We start from the raw sequence: 18,761 nt of genomic DNA, 5'->3' as shown, positions 1-18,761 counted from the left end.
AGTTGGAAGACAATCTGGGGGCAATTTCCTCATTTCCCGGAAGAAAAACATAAGATGGGGATAGAAATTTCGCTTGAGATAGTTTGGGGCACAGATTCCCATGCCAAACTGCACCTTGAAACCATTACTCCTGGTGCAGCAGAAATCAAGCTTGCTCCCTCACCAACATGACATCCCTTCAAATATATAAACATGGCTATCATGTCACCACTTAACCTTCTCTTCACCAAACTAAACATACCAGCTTCCTAAGTCTCTCCTCATTGGGCATGGATTCCAGACCTTTTCCCATTTTGGTTGCCCTCCCCTGGACCCGTTCCAGCTTGTCAATATCCTTCGTGAATGGAGGAGGCCAGAACTGTACACAATATTCCAGGTGAGTTCTAACCAATGCAGAATAGAGAGGTACAATTACATCTCTCAGTCTAGACACTATACTTCTATTGGTACAGCCCAGAATCGCATTGGCTTTTTTGGCTTCTGCATCACACTGCTGACTCATGTTCAGTTTGTGATCTACTAAGACTCTCAGATCCCTTTCGCATGTAGTGTTGTCAAGCTAGGTGTTACTATATCTGTGCATTTCATTTTTTTCTGCCAAAGTTTAGTATCTTACATTTATCTCCCTTGAAATTAATTTTGTTTGTTTTGGCCCAGCTCTCTAATCTGCCCGGGTCATTTTGAATTCTGACTGTCCTTTGGGGTATTAGCTGCCCCTCCTATTTTGGTATCATCTGCAAATTTGATTAGCATGCCCTCTATTCATCATCCAAGTTGATGAAAAAAATATTGACTAGTACTGGGTCCAGGACAGAACCCTGTGGCACCCCACTAGTCACTTCTCTCCAGGATTAAGACTTCATGGTCTGCTTTAGCCTGTCCTGAGGCAAATTTTATGACCTGAGTGAGATCTCTCCAAAAACTTGACTCTCATGCTAGCATATTAATAAGGGCATCTTCTGCTTTGCCTCTAGCAAGTTTTGACTTCTTGCCAGTGTGTTTGTTTAATTTGGGGTGCCCTTCATGCTTAGGGGTGCCAGCTCTAGCATAAAATGTCCCTGGAGATTTTGTGGATACAGCCTGGGGCGGGTGGGGTTTGGGGAGGGGAAGGAGTTCAGCAGGACATAATGCCATACAGTTCACCACCCTCCAAAGCAACTGCTTTCTCCAGTACAACTGACCTCTGTCATATGGAGATGAGTTGTAATTCTGGGGGATCCCCAGACCTCACCTGGAGTCTGGCAACCCCATACCATGCTTTCCCTCCCCCTCCCCCCGTCATTTTGAGGAAGAGATGCACATTGTTTGATCTTGAGGAGTTCTGAATTTTGTGATGTTCCCTTATTGTAGTTATTTTTAACATGATACTTCAAGACTTTGCTTTAGTTTCACTTTTCACTTGTTACATTAGCTGAGGATGGCTTAGCAGGGCCCAACTCTAATAAAGTTCTGTTCTGTTTCAGTACTAGGTAGGTGCTGTGGAATTACTACATACATGTGTCTTTCCTTCAGACTTGTTCATTTATTTGGAGGATCCCACTTTGTGTATGCTGAAATTCAACTTTCTACCTAGTGCAGTGCTTGAGTATGGTAGCTTACATGTTCCATCAGCGGTGACTGAAACAGGAAACCTCCTGCCACCCACAAGCCTCACCAAGTAAGAGCCTTGTTCAGATTTTCTAACAAACAGGGTGTCTTGGACTACGTAATTTCAGTTTTCTGTCCAGTGAGGCATAACCATTTAGGGCTAGTTTTGAGTGTCCCAATTATAAGTATTTTTATTTATTTCTCCTAATCCATGTGTGCTGCGCACGTATAGCTCTTGAGAAAGTACTGTAACAATGATTTAGATGGACCTTCACCATTTCAATACCCGCCAATTACTGGCTGTATTCAGAAGTTATGATAAATTCTGGCAGGGGCACCAAACTTTCTCCCAGGTAAATACAAAATTCACTGTTGTTTTCCTCTTCTCTGCTGTGAGGTATGTTGTTGCTCTTCAAGTAGTGTTGGCAACTCCAGGTTGGGAAAATTCCTGGAGATTTTGGGGGTGAAGTCTAGGGAGTGATGTCAGTGGGCTACAATACCACGAAGTCCATCTTCCAAAGTCTTCATTTTTTCCAAGGGAACTGTTAAGAGATCAATTGTAATTCTGGAAGATTTCCTGGTCTCACCTGGAGGTTGGCAACTCTATTCACAAAGTTTATTTACTTTATTTCATTTATACCACACTTTCTCCTCAATGGGAACCCAAAGCATGTGGTTTGTGAAACTTAAAAAAAAACCCCAATTCATAAAAATTGTGGCTAACAAACACAAAACCCAGTTTGACATTAACCAACAAACCCTCGTGGTCCCTCTGCATTTGACAGCACCAGATCATGGTTTATAAAACCACAAGTGATCACGAAGTATGACATAGTCAGTTTATGAATCCAATCAAAGTTTAAGCTTCTCATAGGAATGGCTAACTAAGGATCTTCTGGCCAAACCAATCTGTCCTGCTTTCCCCCCATCTCTGCATATTGGGTGTGCAGCTGTCAATAGGCATCCCTCTCACCAAGAAATCAGAATTCATCTTAGCAAACTCTCTAATGTTCTCCTTAAAGAAGAGAATACCTGTCTGGTTTTGCACTACTGGTCTGTACTTTCTCTAAACTGCTAGCAGATGGGGAGGAGTGATAACCAGGAGGAGGGTGGAGTTGCTATGATTCTTCCAGGGCTCTGCATGTTATAGTCTGCTCTCCCACACAAACTGGAAAAAATCAGCCAATTCTCACTTAGCTTTTTAAAAACTTCATTTGCACCCTGATTTTCTTCCCAATAGGGGCCCAAAGTGGCTAGTGACATTATTCTTCTCTCTTTGTGAGGCAGGCTAGGTTGAGAGCAGGAGGCTACAAGCTTTGCCAATAGTCAGGATTCAAACCCGAGTCTCCCAGACCCTAGTTCCACATTCTAGTCATTATACCAAGCTGGCTCTGGCCCCTTCCGCACACGCAAAATAATGCGTTTTCAAACCACTTTCACAACTGTTTGCAAGTGGATTTTGCTATTCTGCACAGCTTCAAAGAGCACTGAAAGCAGTTTGAAAGCGCTTTATTCTGCATGTGCGGAATGAGCCTCTGACATGTCAGGCAAGTCCGTAAACTACCTTTCCTTTGTAAAGGAGGGATGTGTTCCTGGGCGTGCTGCCTTTCTCCCTAATGTTGACTAGAGCAACTTACATTATTATCCTGTCCTTCATTTTATCCTCAAAACAGCAATCCTTTGAGGTAGGTCATGTTGAGGCAGTGTGATTGGTCCAAGATCACACAGCGAGTGTCTACGAGTGGAGATTTGAACCTTCACCTCCCATATTCTAATCCAATAACAAAATGACACCAGTTGCTTCCACATGAAGATGATTCTCTATTGCACAGGTGTTTGCAGTAGAAATAGAATGACATCAACATTTCCCCTGAACTTGCCTTCCCTTCGAGGCTTCCACTGTCTTCATACAACCAGAAAGATTTATGTGGGCTTTTACAAAGAATCACAAATAACAGGCAACAGATCAGGGGTCTGCAACCTGTGGCTCTCCAGATGTTCATGGACTACAATTCCCATCAGCCCCTGCCAGCATGGCCAATTGCAGGTTGCAGACCCTTGCAATAGATCATTATAATGCTGTAGTGACCTTCTATCAGTTTCCAGCTTTCTTGTTAAAAAAATGTCTCTACCACCTTTATGGCAGATTTAAGAGGAAAAGTTCAAACTGCTCCTTTGCCTTTATAACTCCACAACAAAAAACCTAGATAAAGAAACTTGAAAACTAGTACATCGTTGAAATAGTTTGCTATAATAATATAACGTGATAGCAGTCTAGCTCTTTCCAGTTTTTTTTTAAAAGCTTGAAAAGGGTCTCTAGCTTGTGTGTGTGTGTGTGAGAATGGGGGTCATGTGAAATGAGGTAAGGGAAACAATATTGATGCAGCTGAAACCTACCAAAACGTGCATGTTCTCATCCACCTGCCACCCAAGTGCACTCTGACTGCAACCTCTCTCAAAAAAGGTTGGAAAGAAGGCAGCCAAGTGTGGAAAGCAGGACAAACAGAGCACAGCATCATTCACATGCCCACCCAAACACGGAAGTGGCAAGGAAGTCCAGAGGGGGCAAGGCTTCCATGGGGAAACAAGGACCAGAGATTCTCATGCCTCGAGGTCACAAGAGTGAACCAAGTACATGCCTTTTGCAAAAACTTTGCATCACTTTATTGGTCAAAGCCTTTGTCATCTCGAGGGTGAAAGGCATGCAGGGAGCAGGGGGAACTGTACGCTTTATCAAGATTGCAAAAGGACAGTCCTACTCTGTCTTAAAACAACTAACTACAAATGACAGCAAAGAAAGAAAAATGAAATAAAAGCATCTAAGCAAGAAAAGCAAACACGTGAAGCCACCTAACTCTACAAGTCACACTCTCGTCTGTCAAAAGTGTGTGAAGGAAAAAGAAACCAAAGAGAGTCAAACCAAATTGAAGGATATTTGAAGTCTGCAGTTGGGGAAGGTGGGGAATATGGGGCTGGGAGAAAGCTCATCCTGCTACTCCACCACTGACCCCACGTGGACCCCTTTATTTCCTCCCGTGGAAGTGAATGGAAACCGTTCAGGTGAAATTCAAATGTTATCTGCATAGACTAAACTGCTCCTGACTCCAGCTGGTCCCACCACCACCCAAAGGAGCCAGAAGAAACCAGGAGATCACATTCCTTCCCTTCTGGCTTGCAGAGAAAGAGCTCAGGAGCCAGGGAAGAGAACAAAGCGGTCACTACCTCTGCCCCATCCTGAAGCAGAATATGGCTAGGGGCGAGAGACGCATTATTACCTACTTTGCCCTGTCTTTTTTGGCTTTCCCCATTTGTCATTGAGTCACAATTCAAAGTTAAGGGATCATACTACTTCCTCTAACTTGGGGAGTAGGTGGGGGGTACCATACATTGGGTGGTAATGTCATGGGGCTGAAGAAACTTCTTCCCTTTCCCAACAAATCTGAAAAGATCAGCTTGTTATCCAACGGAAGTTGCATGGACCTTCTCCCACTTTGCATCAGCACAGAATAGAAATTGCATTCACAACTTCTCTCTCTGAGAAAGCAGTGGTGTGTGGGGGTTCCGTTTCCACAGGAATGGGAATTCACCTGGTTGCTGGGAAGCAAAGCTTGCTCGCTGCCGACTACCAAATGAGCAGTTAATTTGCAGAAGGCTTTGCAGTCCCATAAGATGCTGCCTCCAAACAAGGTTTTTCCTCCGATTCATAAATGCTGATAGCATCATTCAGTGTGAACAGGTTCTGCTGGGTCACGCACACTGGAGGTTGGCCCAGGCCCTCACTGTAGTCTGAAGACCCTACATGAATCCTCTGGGGGTAAGAAATGTTTGGTTGTTCAGCAAAGCTCCCACTGCAGTTTACAGTTTTAAATGGCCTTTCGCCTGTGTGGATTCTTTGGTGGGAAGTCAGGTATGTGTTCCGGCTGAAGCTGTTTCCACACTCCAGGCATTTGTGTGGCTTCTCCCCAGTGTGGATTCGTTGATGTGAGGTCAGGATTGCCTTCTGGCTGAAGCACTTCCCGCATTCCAAGCAGGTGTAGGGTTTCTCACCTGTGTGGATTCTCCGATGTTTAATAAGGGTTGAGAGGTCGCAGAAACTCTTCCCACAGTGTGAACAGCTGTATGGTTTCTCCCCAGTGTGGATTCTCTGATGAGAAGCTAGGAGGTCACTCCGGCTGAAGCCCTTCCCGCACTCCGAGCATTTGTATGGCTTCTCCCCGGTGTGGATTCTCAAGTGTATCTTAAGGCTCGACTTGTAGCTGAAGATTTTTGCACACACGTTGCATTTGTACTTCTCCTTTGGTTTTTGTTCCCGAACTGGTGCCTCGTGGAACCCACCACTTTGACAAGGGATGGGTTTTTTCCTCCACTTTTCTGACTGGTGGTTCCTCATTCTCCTCTTGTGACTGTTCTGACTCCCAAAATTCTCCTCCATCCTTTGACACTCAGCTTCTGAAGAGGGGATCCCGACCAGATCCCCTCCATTCTCATTTCCTTGGACATCACCAACTGGAATAAAGAGAAGGGCAGAAAGGAAAGAGAGTTGCTTTAATGTTACCCCAGTGGTGGAGACTGAGGAGGAGAGGAGCCCTTAAGTCCACATGAATATAGCTGCACACCATTATATCATGGCCTGACGAAGGATTTTTGGCACTGCAGGCAAATGACTTCTGCCTCCATCTTCATTCACTACACCATGGGGAAGCAGCTGCCTATCCTTCTCCCCTGCACTGCAGGGAAGCCACTGCCCCACCACTTTTTAACGTACACACAAAGCAGCCTTATACTGAGGAAGAGAGGAAGGAGCAGGCTCACTATGGGCCACATAGTGAGGCTGGGGGGCTCAATCTATGCTGTGGTAAGTCCTGCTGCTGCAGGTGGACAGAGTGACAACTGGGCTGGTTTTGTTGCTCCTCCAACTCTGACATCCGAGAGGATCACCTGCAGGCACCCAGTGGAAAGGTTGGTCTTGCCTTAAACTCCAATTACTGAGAACCATTTGCACACATCAACACAACTGGGGCATCCCATTAATTCTGTTCCCCTGAGGCCCTGTTCTGGGCACTCCCACGGAGACAGGGAGGATCAGTGCACCCCCCCCCCCAAAAAAAAATCATGGCATTCTTATTGGCGGAGTCTCAGATGGTCCTTCAGCAACTAAACACATGAGTTGGAAAGGGAGCTTTCTTCATCTTGTGGTTTATCTGACCTGAAGGACTGTCCTGTCGTTTGTTTCTCAAATGGTGGTTTTGTATATATTTTTAAAATTAAGTGTGTTGGTTTGGTTTTCTTTTATGAACATTCTGAACTCCTCAGGAGTCAGTACTGAAACATGGTATATTGAAGCTAAATATACACTAATAAATAAGGAGAGAGTACTATGCCTTACTCTCACACTGGGGTGATCTGAGCTACATCCGTGCCACTTTTGAGGGCTTTGTGCTAGATGCTGTCACTTCCTATTTCAGGAGCCAAGAAGTGCTGGAAACAGGAAAGGGCGGGAGAACCCTCAGAAGTGGATGGAGATCCAGGTAAAGCCTTCTCTTTCCACTTTGCTGCTCCTAACAGGCCTTGAACCATTGAACGTTTTGGTGGAAGGATTTGACCCTCTGGCCGAAACTGCATGCTGGCAAGCCAGCACAATTTGAGCAGCAATTCAAGGGTCAGAGGAAAAGCTCACATTGCCCAGTTCCTTGTTTGTTCTTTATTTACATCATTTAATCCCTGCCCTTTTCCCCAACAGTGATGCAAATAAGTATGTCCTTCTGCCTTCCTTCATTGTATCCTCACAACACTCCTCTGAGGTAGGGAAGAAGAGGAGAAGGAGGAGGAATATGAAGAGAAAGAATAGTTTGGATTTATAGCCCACTCTTCTTTCCTTTAAAGAGTCTTAAAATGGCTTACTACTCCTTCCCTTCCTCTCCCCACAACAGACACCTTGTGAGGTAGGTGGGGCTGAGAAAGTTTGGAGAGAACTGAGACTAGCCCAAGGTCACCCAGAAGTCTTCATGTGTAGGAGCAGGGAAATAAATCCAGTTCACCAGATTAGAGTCTGCTGCTCATGTGGAGGACTGGGGAATCAAACCCAGTTTTCCAGTTTAGAGTCCACTGCTTTTAAGCACTACACGGTGACTCTCGGGGCTAGCTGAGAAGGTATGAATAGCCCAAGGTGACTCAGTGAATGTGTGGCAGAGTGAGATGTCAAACTTGGGTCTCCAGCATCTGACCACCACTCCACACAGCTTCTCAGAGGGGCTTTCTCAGAATGTCATCTGCCTGCTGCTACTGAGCCGACAGCCAAATCAACTGGCATTTCACTCACTCACCTTGTATGCTCACAGTTTCCCTGTCCACCTCTTGCTTGAGCTCTATGTACAGAGGCCTCTTTCCAGCATCCGGTGAAGCTTGTTCTGCCTCAGAGGTGGAGGTGGGCACCTCCCCTGAAGGACCCCCTGTGATCAGCATCTGAAACAGTAAATTAACACATGGAGATGCCTCATACTGAATTAATACTGTCTACTCAGATTGGCAGTGGCTCTTCAGGGTCTCAGGCACAGATGCCCGAGACCCTGAAGAGCCATATCCCTCCTTCTATGTACCCCCACCACAAACCCTGAGGGGTAAGTAAGGGATGCTCACTCACCTGCTGCTCCCACCTCAAAGACTCTTTCTGCATCCACAGGAAATCTTCGGCCAGGGCCACTGCTTGGGAGCAGGTCTCCGGGCCATGTTCCCTCACCCAGCTCTGGATCTCAGAGGGCAGGACTGTCAGGAACTGCTCCAGGATCAAGAGTTCCAAAATCTGCTCCTTGGAGTGCCGCTCAACCTTCAGCCACCGACAGCAGAGCTCCTGGAGTTGGTTGTAGACCCCTCTTGGCCCCTCAGCCTCCTGGTAGCGGAAATGTCGGAAGTGCTGGCGCCGCTTCTCCCGGCTGATGGCATCCCCTATCAAGATGGCCACCTTCACCTTCCTGTAATCCTTCTTGTCTCTGCCTTCCAGCCTGTTAAAGGCCTGCTCGGCTTCTCCACTGAGGGCTGGCAGGAGCCGGGTCACCCACTCTTCCTTGGGCCACCGGCAGGCTTCGGCCACTTGCTCAAAGGAGGCCAGGAAGGCCTTGGCATCTTCCCAGGGCGAAGCTTCCTCTGGCTTCTGTGGGGCTCCCGCTCTGGAGTGAGGAGACTCCACTGTCTTCAGAAACTTCTGCCACTGATCTTCCCACTGCTTCAGAAGCTCCTCATTTGGCTCCTGTTTAATCTCGTCTCCCGGAATCCTGCGTAGGAATTCCCTCATTCCCTTATCCTGGAGATTAGGAGTGGCCTGATTGGCAGCCATCTTTCTCACCTTGTTGCCAAAGGTACCCCTAATCCCAGCTCAGAGTGGGGAGGGGGAAATCCGCCCAACGTCTCTAGCAAGTGAGGATTTCCAGACCAGGCACTTGGCTCTAAGTCCCTGCAGCAGGCTTATCTTTCTGGCTTCTGGTATACCACATTCAAAAATGGGAGCAAATGTCCGGAAGGCTGCCCTGAGGAAGAGAGCAGAATTTGGAACTAAGGAAAGGTGTACACACAGACTGTAATTCAAGGTTCCCCTGGGCTGTAATTCAGGGTTTTATTCCATCATGGAATCCTTTAAAAAAATCTCCGCACCTAGAGAGCCAGCATGTCAGAGGACAGCCAAGGCTCAATACAATACTAGATGGACCAAGAATGTTATTAAAAAGCTCAGCAGTCCCACAAAGAGGTTTGTCAGCTGAGCAGAATAAATCATATTCTGCGCAGTCATGTCGGTTGGTGAGGATGATGTTTCCCAAACTCACACGTCAGACTAGAAATCCAGGGGAGTGGCAAGTCTCCTCAAGGTACGGCAGGCTGAGGTATGATAACAGCTTACAAGGTATGTACTATGGTCAAAATTACATCTCCATAAAATGCCCTTTTCTTCCCACCCATACCCAAATGCAGTCACCCCGAGAACTGTCATTTGTCTCTGTGTGGCTTCAGCAGCCTACAATTCTCAGGATTCTGTGCAGGAATTTTAGAAAAACAGACCTAAGAACCAATGTAAGTTTGTTGCAGAGACTGACGCCTGAGAGACTGTCTTCAGTTGGATTGAAACAAATCGTCCAGTCTTGAAACAAGAATCTTCCTTACTTTTGGGCTGCATTCAACCATCATGTTCAGCTGCAGTTTGTGCAACACTTCTAAATCCAGCAGATTTTAAACAAAATCCCAATTTGTACCTTAACTCTTGGCTCTCTTCTGCCACCTCAATCATCAGCTCTGCAACCTATCAGCAGCAAATTATGGACTATGGATTCAGACGTCACCATAAAACTACAGCGAGTACAAACTGAGGTATTGTTTGAAATTGTGACTTTAGTGACAAACAGCAAGCCAGGGATTGCTTGCATTGTGACATCACAATTTACCAGGGTTTGATAAGACCCTGCTTTATTGGGATGTGATGTGTGAAGGCAGCCTGGATTACCAACTTGCTTAGGAAAGTGTGATCCACTTTCTTAGAGTAAGCAGGGACCTTTGTTTTTTACAGTGCCATCCTAAACAGAGTTACACCCTTCTAAATCTGTTGAAGTCAATGAGTGAGGGTGTAACACTCCTGAGGCTTGTGCTGCAAGTCTGGCAAAAGCCCCCAGTCTTTTGCAGAGCAAGGGGGTTCCCCTGCCCTTAAATTGAACCTCAGATGCATCTTGTTATGTTAGAAGTGAGTCTAAATATAATGGGGCAGAGACAAATCAAAATTCCATCCCAGCTTGAAAGTAGGGAGGAGCGGGGCCTTATCGCTGCATCCCCAAAGGTGCTCAGACTTCCATGCCCACTCAAACACCAGCGTTTAAGCAGAGAACAGTTTCCACCCCACCCTGGAGTAGTGACTTCAGATGACCAGTTTGGATCAGTGAAAACTAGCGGAAACCTGGAGTAACTAGTTAGGAAGCCTATCTGCAGGATACCAGAAGGTCTCAACGTGGGGACTTTCAACATGGGCTCTGGGACCTGCAGTTCCGATGGTGTGTTACCAGAAGCATGAACCAACTCCAGCTGGCAATAAGAGATCCTAACCCCATGTCCAGCTGCAAATCACTTGATCTCACACAGGAGGGAACGCAGGGCTTCCATTCCTGTGAAACAGGTGAGTCATGGAGAAATAAAAGTTTTGTGATCACCTGAATTCAGATCACTTTCTTAACAACACCCAGAAATCAAGGATTTGAATCAGGGAAACCACTTTCTTAGCTATACCCATATATTGAGGAGTTGGATCAAGGAATCCAGTTTCTTAGCTAACCCACATATTGAGTTTTTGGATCAGAGAAATTACTTTCTTAGCTACACCCAGATATCAAGGGTTTAGAGCCATGTTGGGCTAGGATCCGGGAGACCCAGTTTCAAGATTCCTGCTTGTGACATAGAAACTCACAGGGTGACCTTGGGCCAGTCAGATTGTCTTAGCCTAATATACCTCGTAGGATTGTTGTAAGCATAAAAGCAGGGTATAAATGAATAAAATTGGATCAGGGAATCCATATTCTTAGCTACTCCCAGATATGAGAAATTAACAAAATTGAGACAGAAAAGACATGTCATACATTCAGGGCCACAGAAATAATTTAAGCACATGTGTGCTGCCTTGAAAACAAATCCCTTGAGATACAGTGAATCTACAACATGCACAAGCAGTTACCTGTGTTTTTCCTCCTTCTAATGCTACATTCTTCCTCATCTTTTAGGAAAAATCTTTTTGCAGTATTATGGAAGGGCATCCCCATCTATATCTCTTACATGGCCCTCAACCTCACCCACAGATGTCATTTCCTTATTAAGACCTCTTCAGAAGAAAACTTCAGAATGATATTTGTTTTTGCAAATTCCTTATAAGTGCTTCCTTATAAGTGACTGTTTCGGTCTGAGAGGTGGCAAATTCTTCCCAAGAGGATGCAATCCCGCTTAAGTTTTGTCTTTTTTTAGACAATCGGCAGAATTGTGGAGAAATTTTCCCTAGACAATATAATTTCAGATTGGGCTGAGTGGAAATTCACAGGGTGTTGGGTTTTTGTTAAAAAAAACAACAACCCCTCCACGCACAGAAAACTAGCACTTCAGGGAAAACCTATACTAAGTTGCTAGTTTTCTAAGTGCAAAGAACTTTACCCACCTGCTGCGAGCCTTTCAAGTGCAGATGCCCCGCTTACAAGGTTCTATACTTACATTGGTTCTATAGAATGTATACATTGGCCCCCGTAGAGAATGAAAAATCCCCCACCCCCATGGCTTTGAAGCAAGCCAGCTCCAAAATTAAAGAGTTTTTTTACCACCCTTCCGACCAACCCGCCCTTCCCAGCCCGAGACTCTTCTGTTTGTGCTCCTCTCTCAACTCACCCAGGTATTTCCCCCCTTACAAAAGCAGTGAGTTTCTTTCCAGACCCCCAAAGCGTCAACCACTCCTGGGGCAAAACTGCACTCCGAAGAGCGACTTTCCTGGGGAGGAGACAAAACAGGAAGGGGCTTGTCCCAACTGTTGGCGCTCCCTTCTAGGAATTCGGCTCCGCTTCTCTCCAGCTAAGTATTGTCGCTGGCTGCAGATCAAGTTCTTGCAGAAAAGGCGGTGGGCATCTTGGTTCTGATTCCCTCCCCCACCCTTTCTTTTTGTGCATCTCCCAATGCTGATCTTTAATTTAAGGTTCCGTCCTGACTTTGCCACACAAAGAAACCACAAGCAGGCTGATGGCGGGAGCAAGGGCTTCTGGGAATTGTAGTTCATTGCGAGGAAGCTCAACGGTGCTGTCAACTTCCAGGAGGTGGCTGGAGATCTCCTGGAATTTCGACAGTTTTCAGACTGCAGAGATCAGTTCCCCAGGAGAAAGTGGCTGTTTATGTCCCACTGGCAGAAAGAAAGGAAAAGGGTACGTGTGATTGGGTTGCCAGCTTCCGGATAGGAAATTTCTGGATATCTAGGGTATAGCTTGGGAAGGACAGGGTTTGCCAAGGAGAGGGACCTCAGCAGAGTATAACGTAAGCCCTCCAAAGCATCTGGAGGTAGGGTGCTGTGTGGTTTCCAGGATGTATGGCTGTGTTCTAGCAGCATTCTCTCCTGACGTTTCGCCTGCATCTGTGGCTGGCATCTTCAGAGGATCTGATAGTAGGAAAGGAAAGCAAGTGGAGTATATATACCTGTGAGTAAAGGTCAATAGGTGAGGGCATCTGAATAGGAGTGGTCTGGCAAGTGAGTAACAATGGAGATAGCAAGGTCAATAGGTGAGGCATCTGAATAGTAGTTTGGCCTTTGTTCCCTTTGATTATCTGTAGTCATCCTGTGTTTGTGTGGAGCTGATTAGTCACTGTCTTGACTCTAGTGTTTTTCAAAACTGGCAGCCAAATTCTGTTCATTTTCAAGGTTTCTTCCTTTTTGTTGAAATTGTCCATGTGCTTATGGATTTCAATGGCTTCTCTGTGTAGTCTGACGTAGTGGTTGTCAGAATGGTCTGGAATTTCTGTGTTTTCAAATAATATTCTGTGTCCAGGTTGGTTTATTATGTGTTCTGCTATTGCTGATTTTTCAGGCTGAAATAGTCTGCAGTGCCTTTCGTGTTCTTTGATTCGTGTCTGAGTGCTGCGTTTGATGGTTCCTATGTAGACTTGTCCACAGCTACATGGTACGCGGTAGACTCCTGCAATAGCTAGAGGATCCCTCTTATCCTTTGCTGAATGTAGCATTTGTTGAATTTTCTTAGTGGGTCTGTAGATTGTTTGTAGGTTATGCTTCTTCATCAGTTTTCCTATATGGTCAGTGGTTCCCTTGATGTATGGTAATTCTTGATCATCCAGAGATCAAGGGTAATAGTGGGAGATCTCCAGGTGCCACCTGGAGGTTGGCAAACCTAGCCTTGGCTCTGCCCCTTCCTGGCCTCCAGGACGGCATTCCCTCAGGAAATGACCAATGTACCCCTGACTCCAAATTCAAGAGCTAATGTGTTGTCATGGTTAGAGTGTCAGACAAGGATCTGGCAGATCCCAGATTTGAATCCCCACTCTGCCACGTGTGACCTTGATCCAGTCAAACCCAGACCTACCTTACAGGACTGTTGTGAGGATAAAATGGAGGAAAGGTGATTGATGCAAGGCTCTTTGGGTCCCCACTGGAGAGAAAGGAAGGGTATAAATCAAGTCAAAAATAAATTTACCTTGGAGGTGGTTTGCCACAGCCTTCCTCTGAATAGCAACCCTGAGATTCCTTGCTCATCTCCCATCCAAAATACTTACCAGGGCCAACCCTGCTTAGTTTCTGGGATCTGATGAGACCGGGCTACCATGGGCCATTGTCAAAGGCAACCCTACTACTTGTGCAAGAAGACCTACTGTGATATAGGCAAACTGGAGTCACTGATGGGAAGATCAGCTATTTCTTCTGCTTTCATAGTATAAAGGTAAAACTACATAGACTTAAAACAGATTACACAGTATGTGTGAAAATCTTTGAAAAGCAACTGTATAGTGCTATCTGCTGGTAGGTGATATGTTTGCCCCAATAACTTTCTTTCATTTTACATTTTTAAATTTGCTGGAAAACACTTTCTGAGCCTGGACTGGGTTGGTTCAGGAAAAGCTCTGAACGTGGAATTCAATACAAACAACAAAACGAAGGAGGGAGGGAGTCGTAAATAAGAGGAACCCCTCAAACATTGTTTTCATTGTTTGTAAAACAAAGTGCTGGTGCTCATATAAAGTTGTATTAAAGGTAAAGTTTCCCCTTCAGTCCTGTTCGACCCTGGGGTACCACTGCAAGCAGTGATTTCATAGGCAAGCCGCTTTTGTGGGGTAGCTTGCCATTGCTTTCCCCAGCTATTCTTTACCCCCTAGCTTTGAGCTAGGTACTCATTTACTGACCTAGAAATGGATGGATGGCTGAGTTGACCATGAGCCAGCTGCCAGGATATCTGACCCACAGGGGACTCGAACTCCTGACCATGTGAGTGGCAGTGTAAGCACTTAACCACTATGCCACACGGCTCCTGTTGTATTGCTTTCCACCAATTCCGCTCTCAGGAAATGACAGAACTCTCCCCAAAAGATGCCAGTAGTCAGTATCCCTGAATAGGGACACACACACACCAACACGCACCATCCCATAATTTTCTTTTTCCGTCTCAGTCGTGTTTTAATCTGAGAGGGCTAAACAGCGTGAGATACCCCAGCAGCGGAGCCCTCTGCAGGGTAACTCCAGAGTAGCCCCGTTGAGCTGCATGGATCGTTGCTGACAGCAGCCTGGCTGAAGCCCACTCCGACCATCCGGGTCTGGCCAATGGTGGTGGGGAGGCGGGAGCTCATGAAACAACAGGAAGCATGTTGGTCTGCAGCACACAAATGGTTAAACTTGCAGTGCTTTTTGTTAGCGCAGCGGAGGAGCTCCGCTATTGAATTGGGGCAGGAAAGGCTTCAGATCTGCAACGGGAGGGAGCAGCCTTGCAGCCGGACCCTCCGCAGGTTTACTCCCAACTAGGTCATAGGGAGGGAAATGCTCTTTTAAATCGAGGTGGAAAGAAATGAGGCAAGCATGTGTGGCATGGAGGAGGGGCAGGGGTGTTGAAATACTCTTAAAACCTGGTTATCTTATGTAATTTTAAAAAACCATTCTTAGCTGTCTAGGTGGGCCCCGTGAGAGCAGAGCTGAATTTGGTAAACAAAAATGAATCAAAATAAGTCCTGGACCGTGGAAGTCGTAGGGAGGCTCAGAAAGGAATCTGTGTCATTCATCACATGGGAAGATTCATTCATGCCGACCGGCTGTCCCACATAAAATGTATTTTGCGTGGTCCTCCCCCCATCCGCAGTTTCCCTGTGGAGGCAGAGCGGCCCACTGTCCCCCCTCCCCTGTGCCCGCAATCCAGCAGCCCTTTGCCCTACCATCTGCTGTACACAGCCTGATGCATCGAGCTTATTGGGGAGATACCTGCGATGGTTAAGCTGTTCCTAGTCATTTTGTCCTGGGCTCCAGTTTACCATGAGATGAATCCCCTTAGACAGATGAAGCCCCAAAAACCAAACTTAGGGTTTCCAATTGCCAGATGGTGGCTGGAAATTACAGCTGATCCCTAGGCAATAATTTAACCTAGAGAAAGGTGCTGCTGTGGAAGGTTGAGTCTGTGACATTATATCCTGAGGTCCCATCCCTCCCCTCCCTAACTCATCCCTCCTCAGGGTCCACCCCCAAAATGTCCAGGTTGCCCCATCCACAGTCTTTGATCTTTTGGTTTCTTTCTGCCTTTTTGATATCTTTTCCTCTCTTTTCTCATAACCACATGAGTAAGGGTTTCTTTCCACACCCGAAGGTTACTTAAGAAAAGGGGAAGGAGATGGGAAGAGCGGGACCCAGAAGGACCTGGAATTGGCAGAGCAAGAAAAGGTCCCCTTCCCTTCCAGTCTGGGAGCGGTGTTGAATTCTGGAAAAGAGCTGTGCAAGAGATCCTAGATCGAGACACCATGAACTCAGATGTACACAGGCAGCACTTCCGGCAATTCTGTTATCATGAAGCTGATGGGCCTCGAGAGGTTTGCAGCCAGCTCCATAGACTTTGCAACCACTGGCTAAAACTGGAGAGGCGCTCCAAGAAGCAGCTCCTGGACTTGGTGATCCTGGAGCAATTTCTGACCATCCTGCCCCAGGAAATGCAGAACTGGGTCAAAGGATGTGGGCCAGAGACCAGTTCCCAGGCGGTGGCCCTAGCCGAAGGTTTCCTCCTGAGCAAGGCAGAGGAGAAGAGACAGGCAGAGCAGGTGAGGGGGGGGGGTTTCATTCACTCAGTTCACTGAGTGACCTTCTCCTGAGGCTTCCCTGCCAGATATTTGTGCCAGTAGAGATTTCACTAGGCTGGGAAGATTCTTGCCCCTGTAGCTGAAGAAGCTCTGCTGGTCTCTGCAAGAGTCTGGGAGTGGGACAGGACCCGTCTCCTCAGCCTGGTCCATTCCTTCTCTTACCTGTCTCTCTTCCTGTTGTTTTAGACCTTGGGACCATCAGTGAAGATGGAGGCTAAGTTCTCTGTGGCAGAAGGATCTCCTTCTGAGGAGTGGCTGGGGGCGCAGGCTCAAGAGCACGGCCGAGATTCCTTCTCACATGGTAAGAGTTTCTTGTGCCCAGATGCTATTGGGGCATATTGTGAAGTTGTAGAATAAGAGGTTTGTGTGTGTTAAGTGCTGTAAAGTTGTTTCCAACTCATGGCGACTCTATGAATCATTGTCCTCCAAAATATCCTATTCTTAACTGCCTTGTTCAGGTCTTGCCAACTGAGGATCATAGTTTCCTTAATACAATCAAACTATCTCATGCGGGGTCTTTCTCTTTCCCTGGTGCATTCAGCTTTTCCTAGCATTATTGTCTTTTGCAGTGGCTCTTTTCTTACAATGTGACCAGAGTAAGATAGCCTCAGTTCAGCTTCTAGGGACAGTTCAGGCTTGATTTGATCTCAAACCCACTTATTTCTCTTTTTGCCAGTCTACAGTATCCATGGCACTCTCTTTCAGCACCACATACCAAGGGAATCTACTTTCTTCCTGCCGGCTTTCTGAGTTGTCCGGCTTTCACACCTATACATAGTAATACTATGTCCTGAATTAACTTGATCTTGGTTGCCAGTGACACATCCTTACATTTAAGAATTTTTTCTAGCTTCTTCATGGCTGTCCTTCCCAGTCTCAATCTCCTTCTGATTTCTTCGCTACAGTTTCCCTTTGGCTTTATGATGGAATCAAAGAATAGAAAGTCTTGAACAATTTCAATTTCCTCCCTGTCAACCTTGAAGTTGAGTAATTCTCCAATAGTAATTCTCCAATAGCCCCCTCCCTCTCCCTCTCCTTATTCTATAACATCAAGTGGATCCACCGCCCCGTCCCCCCCTTTTGGGGCTCTGGGTGAATTGAAGCTGGTGCCATCTTGTTTTAATGTTAGTTCAATGTTAATTTTAATAATGTGGTATTTTAATAAGATAGGGTTTATTTATTAGAGCCATATTAACTCATATTTATTGGATTTTAATCTATTACTGTGCTCTATTGTGTGTTCACCGCCCTGAGCCCTCCGGGGGAGGGCGGTCTATAAACCCAATTAACAACCACCACCACCACCACCACCACAACCACAACCACAACAACAACATTTTGTCTTCTCGACATTCAGCTGTAGTTCCACTTTGGCACCTTTTCTTTTAACTTTCAATTAGAAGTTGTTTCAGGTCTTTGCTATTTTCTGCTAGTAATGTAGTATCACCAGCATATCTCAAATTGTTATTGTTCCTTTCCCCAACTTTCACTTCCCCTTCATCTAAATCGAACCCAGCTTATGATATGTTCCACAAACAGTATGAAGTGCTGGAGAGATAAGATACATCCTTGTCTAACATTTTTCCAGTTGGAAACCATTCTGTTTCTCCATATTCTGTTCCAATAGCAGCAGCCTCTTGTCCAAAGTACAGGTTGCGCATCAAAACCATCACATGCTGTGGTACACTCAGTTCCTTTAAAACCAGCCATGCTGTTCATGATTTACACAATCAAAAGCTTTCTGTAATCTATGAAACAGAAGCTGCTTTTCTTCTGAAATTCTCTCATGTGCTCTATTAACCAATGTAAATTTGCAGTGTGGTCTCTAGTGTCTCTTCCTTTTTTGATTCCAGCTCCAATACTTGACATTTCTCATTCCATTCATAGTGGCAGTCTTTGTTGCAAAATTTTGAGCTAAGCTGTCTGAGGTGAAAGGAGGTCTCTCAGAGGAGTGGCAGAGTGCGGTGCAGGCCCAGGAGTGTGGCCAAGATACCCTCTCACATGGTAAAAGTACCTTGTGCCCTGATGGGTTTGGAGCACATTGTTGCATAGAAAGTTCAACACAGGAGGGAAAAAAAAACTTCTGCACAAAACAATGAAGAGACTTCTGGAGCTCAGGGCAGTAGGATGTAGTGATGGCCATTCAGCTGAAAGTGGAGTGGAGAGATTCATGGAAGGCAAATCCATCCTTATTTACATCTACAAAAATATTCCTATTTCATCATCTTTCTGTCAGTGGGACCTCATGTGCTTTAAAAAAAGGAAAGGTAGACAAATCTTGGCCCAGCTGTAAGCCATCATGAATAAATGGAAGCTCTATGTTCCCAGGAAGCCTACCTCTGAACACCTCT

The 18,761-nt window shown here is 45.9% G+C and overlaps 2 protein-coding genes across 2 annotated transcripts in view; one reads left to right on the top strand and one right to left on the bottom strand.

Moving 5' to 3' along the window:
* Positions 1–3,388: 3,388 nt before the first annotated feature.
* The window catches only part of LOC125428900 (zinc finger protein 665-like), a 41,372-nt gene continuing 25,999 nt past the window's right edge, over positions 3,389–18,761 (bottom strand). Inside the window, exon 6 of the mRNA XM_048489609.1 lies at positions 3,389–5,824. Coding sequence (XP_048345566.1) covers positions 5,225–5,824 — 600 coding nt within the window. The 3' untranslated portion in view covers positions 3,389–5,224. The remainder of the gene's footprint in view (positions 5,825–18,761) is intronic.
* The window catches only part of LOC125428577 (zinc finger protein 665-like), a 44,970-nt gene continuing 41,200 nt past the window's right edge, over positions 14,992–18,761 (top strand). The window contains exons 1-3 of the mRNA XM_048488930.1: positions 14,992–15,145; positions 15,927–16,371; positions 16,597–16,711. Of these exons, the coding sequence (XP_048344887.1) occupies positions 15,141–15,145; positions 15,927–16,371; positions 16,597–16,711 (565 nt within the window). The 5' untranslated portion in view covers positions 14,992–15,140. The remainder of the gene's footprint in view (positions 15,146–15,926; positions 16,372–16,596; positions 16,712–18,761) is intronic.

Source organism: Sphaerodactylus townsendi, linkage group LG03 (genome assembly GCF_021028975.2).
Source record: "Sphaerodactylus townsendi isolate TG3544 linkage group LG03, MPM_Stown_v2.3, whole genome shotgun sequence".
In the NCBI taxonomy this organism is placed as follows: Eukaryota; Metazoa; Chordata; class Lepidosauria; order Squamata; family Sphaerodactylidae; genus Sphaerodactylus; species Sphaerodactylus townsendi.
This window is presented reverse-complemented; position numbering and strand designations above follow the sequence as displayed.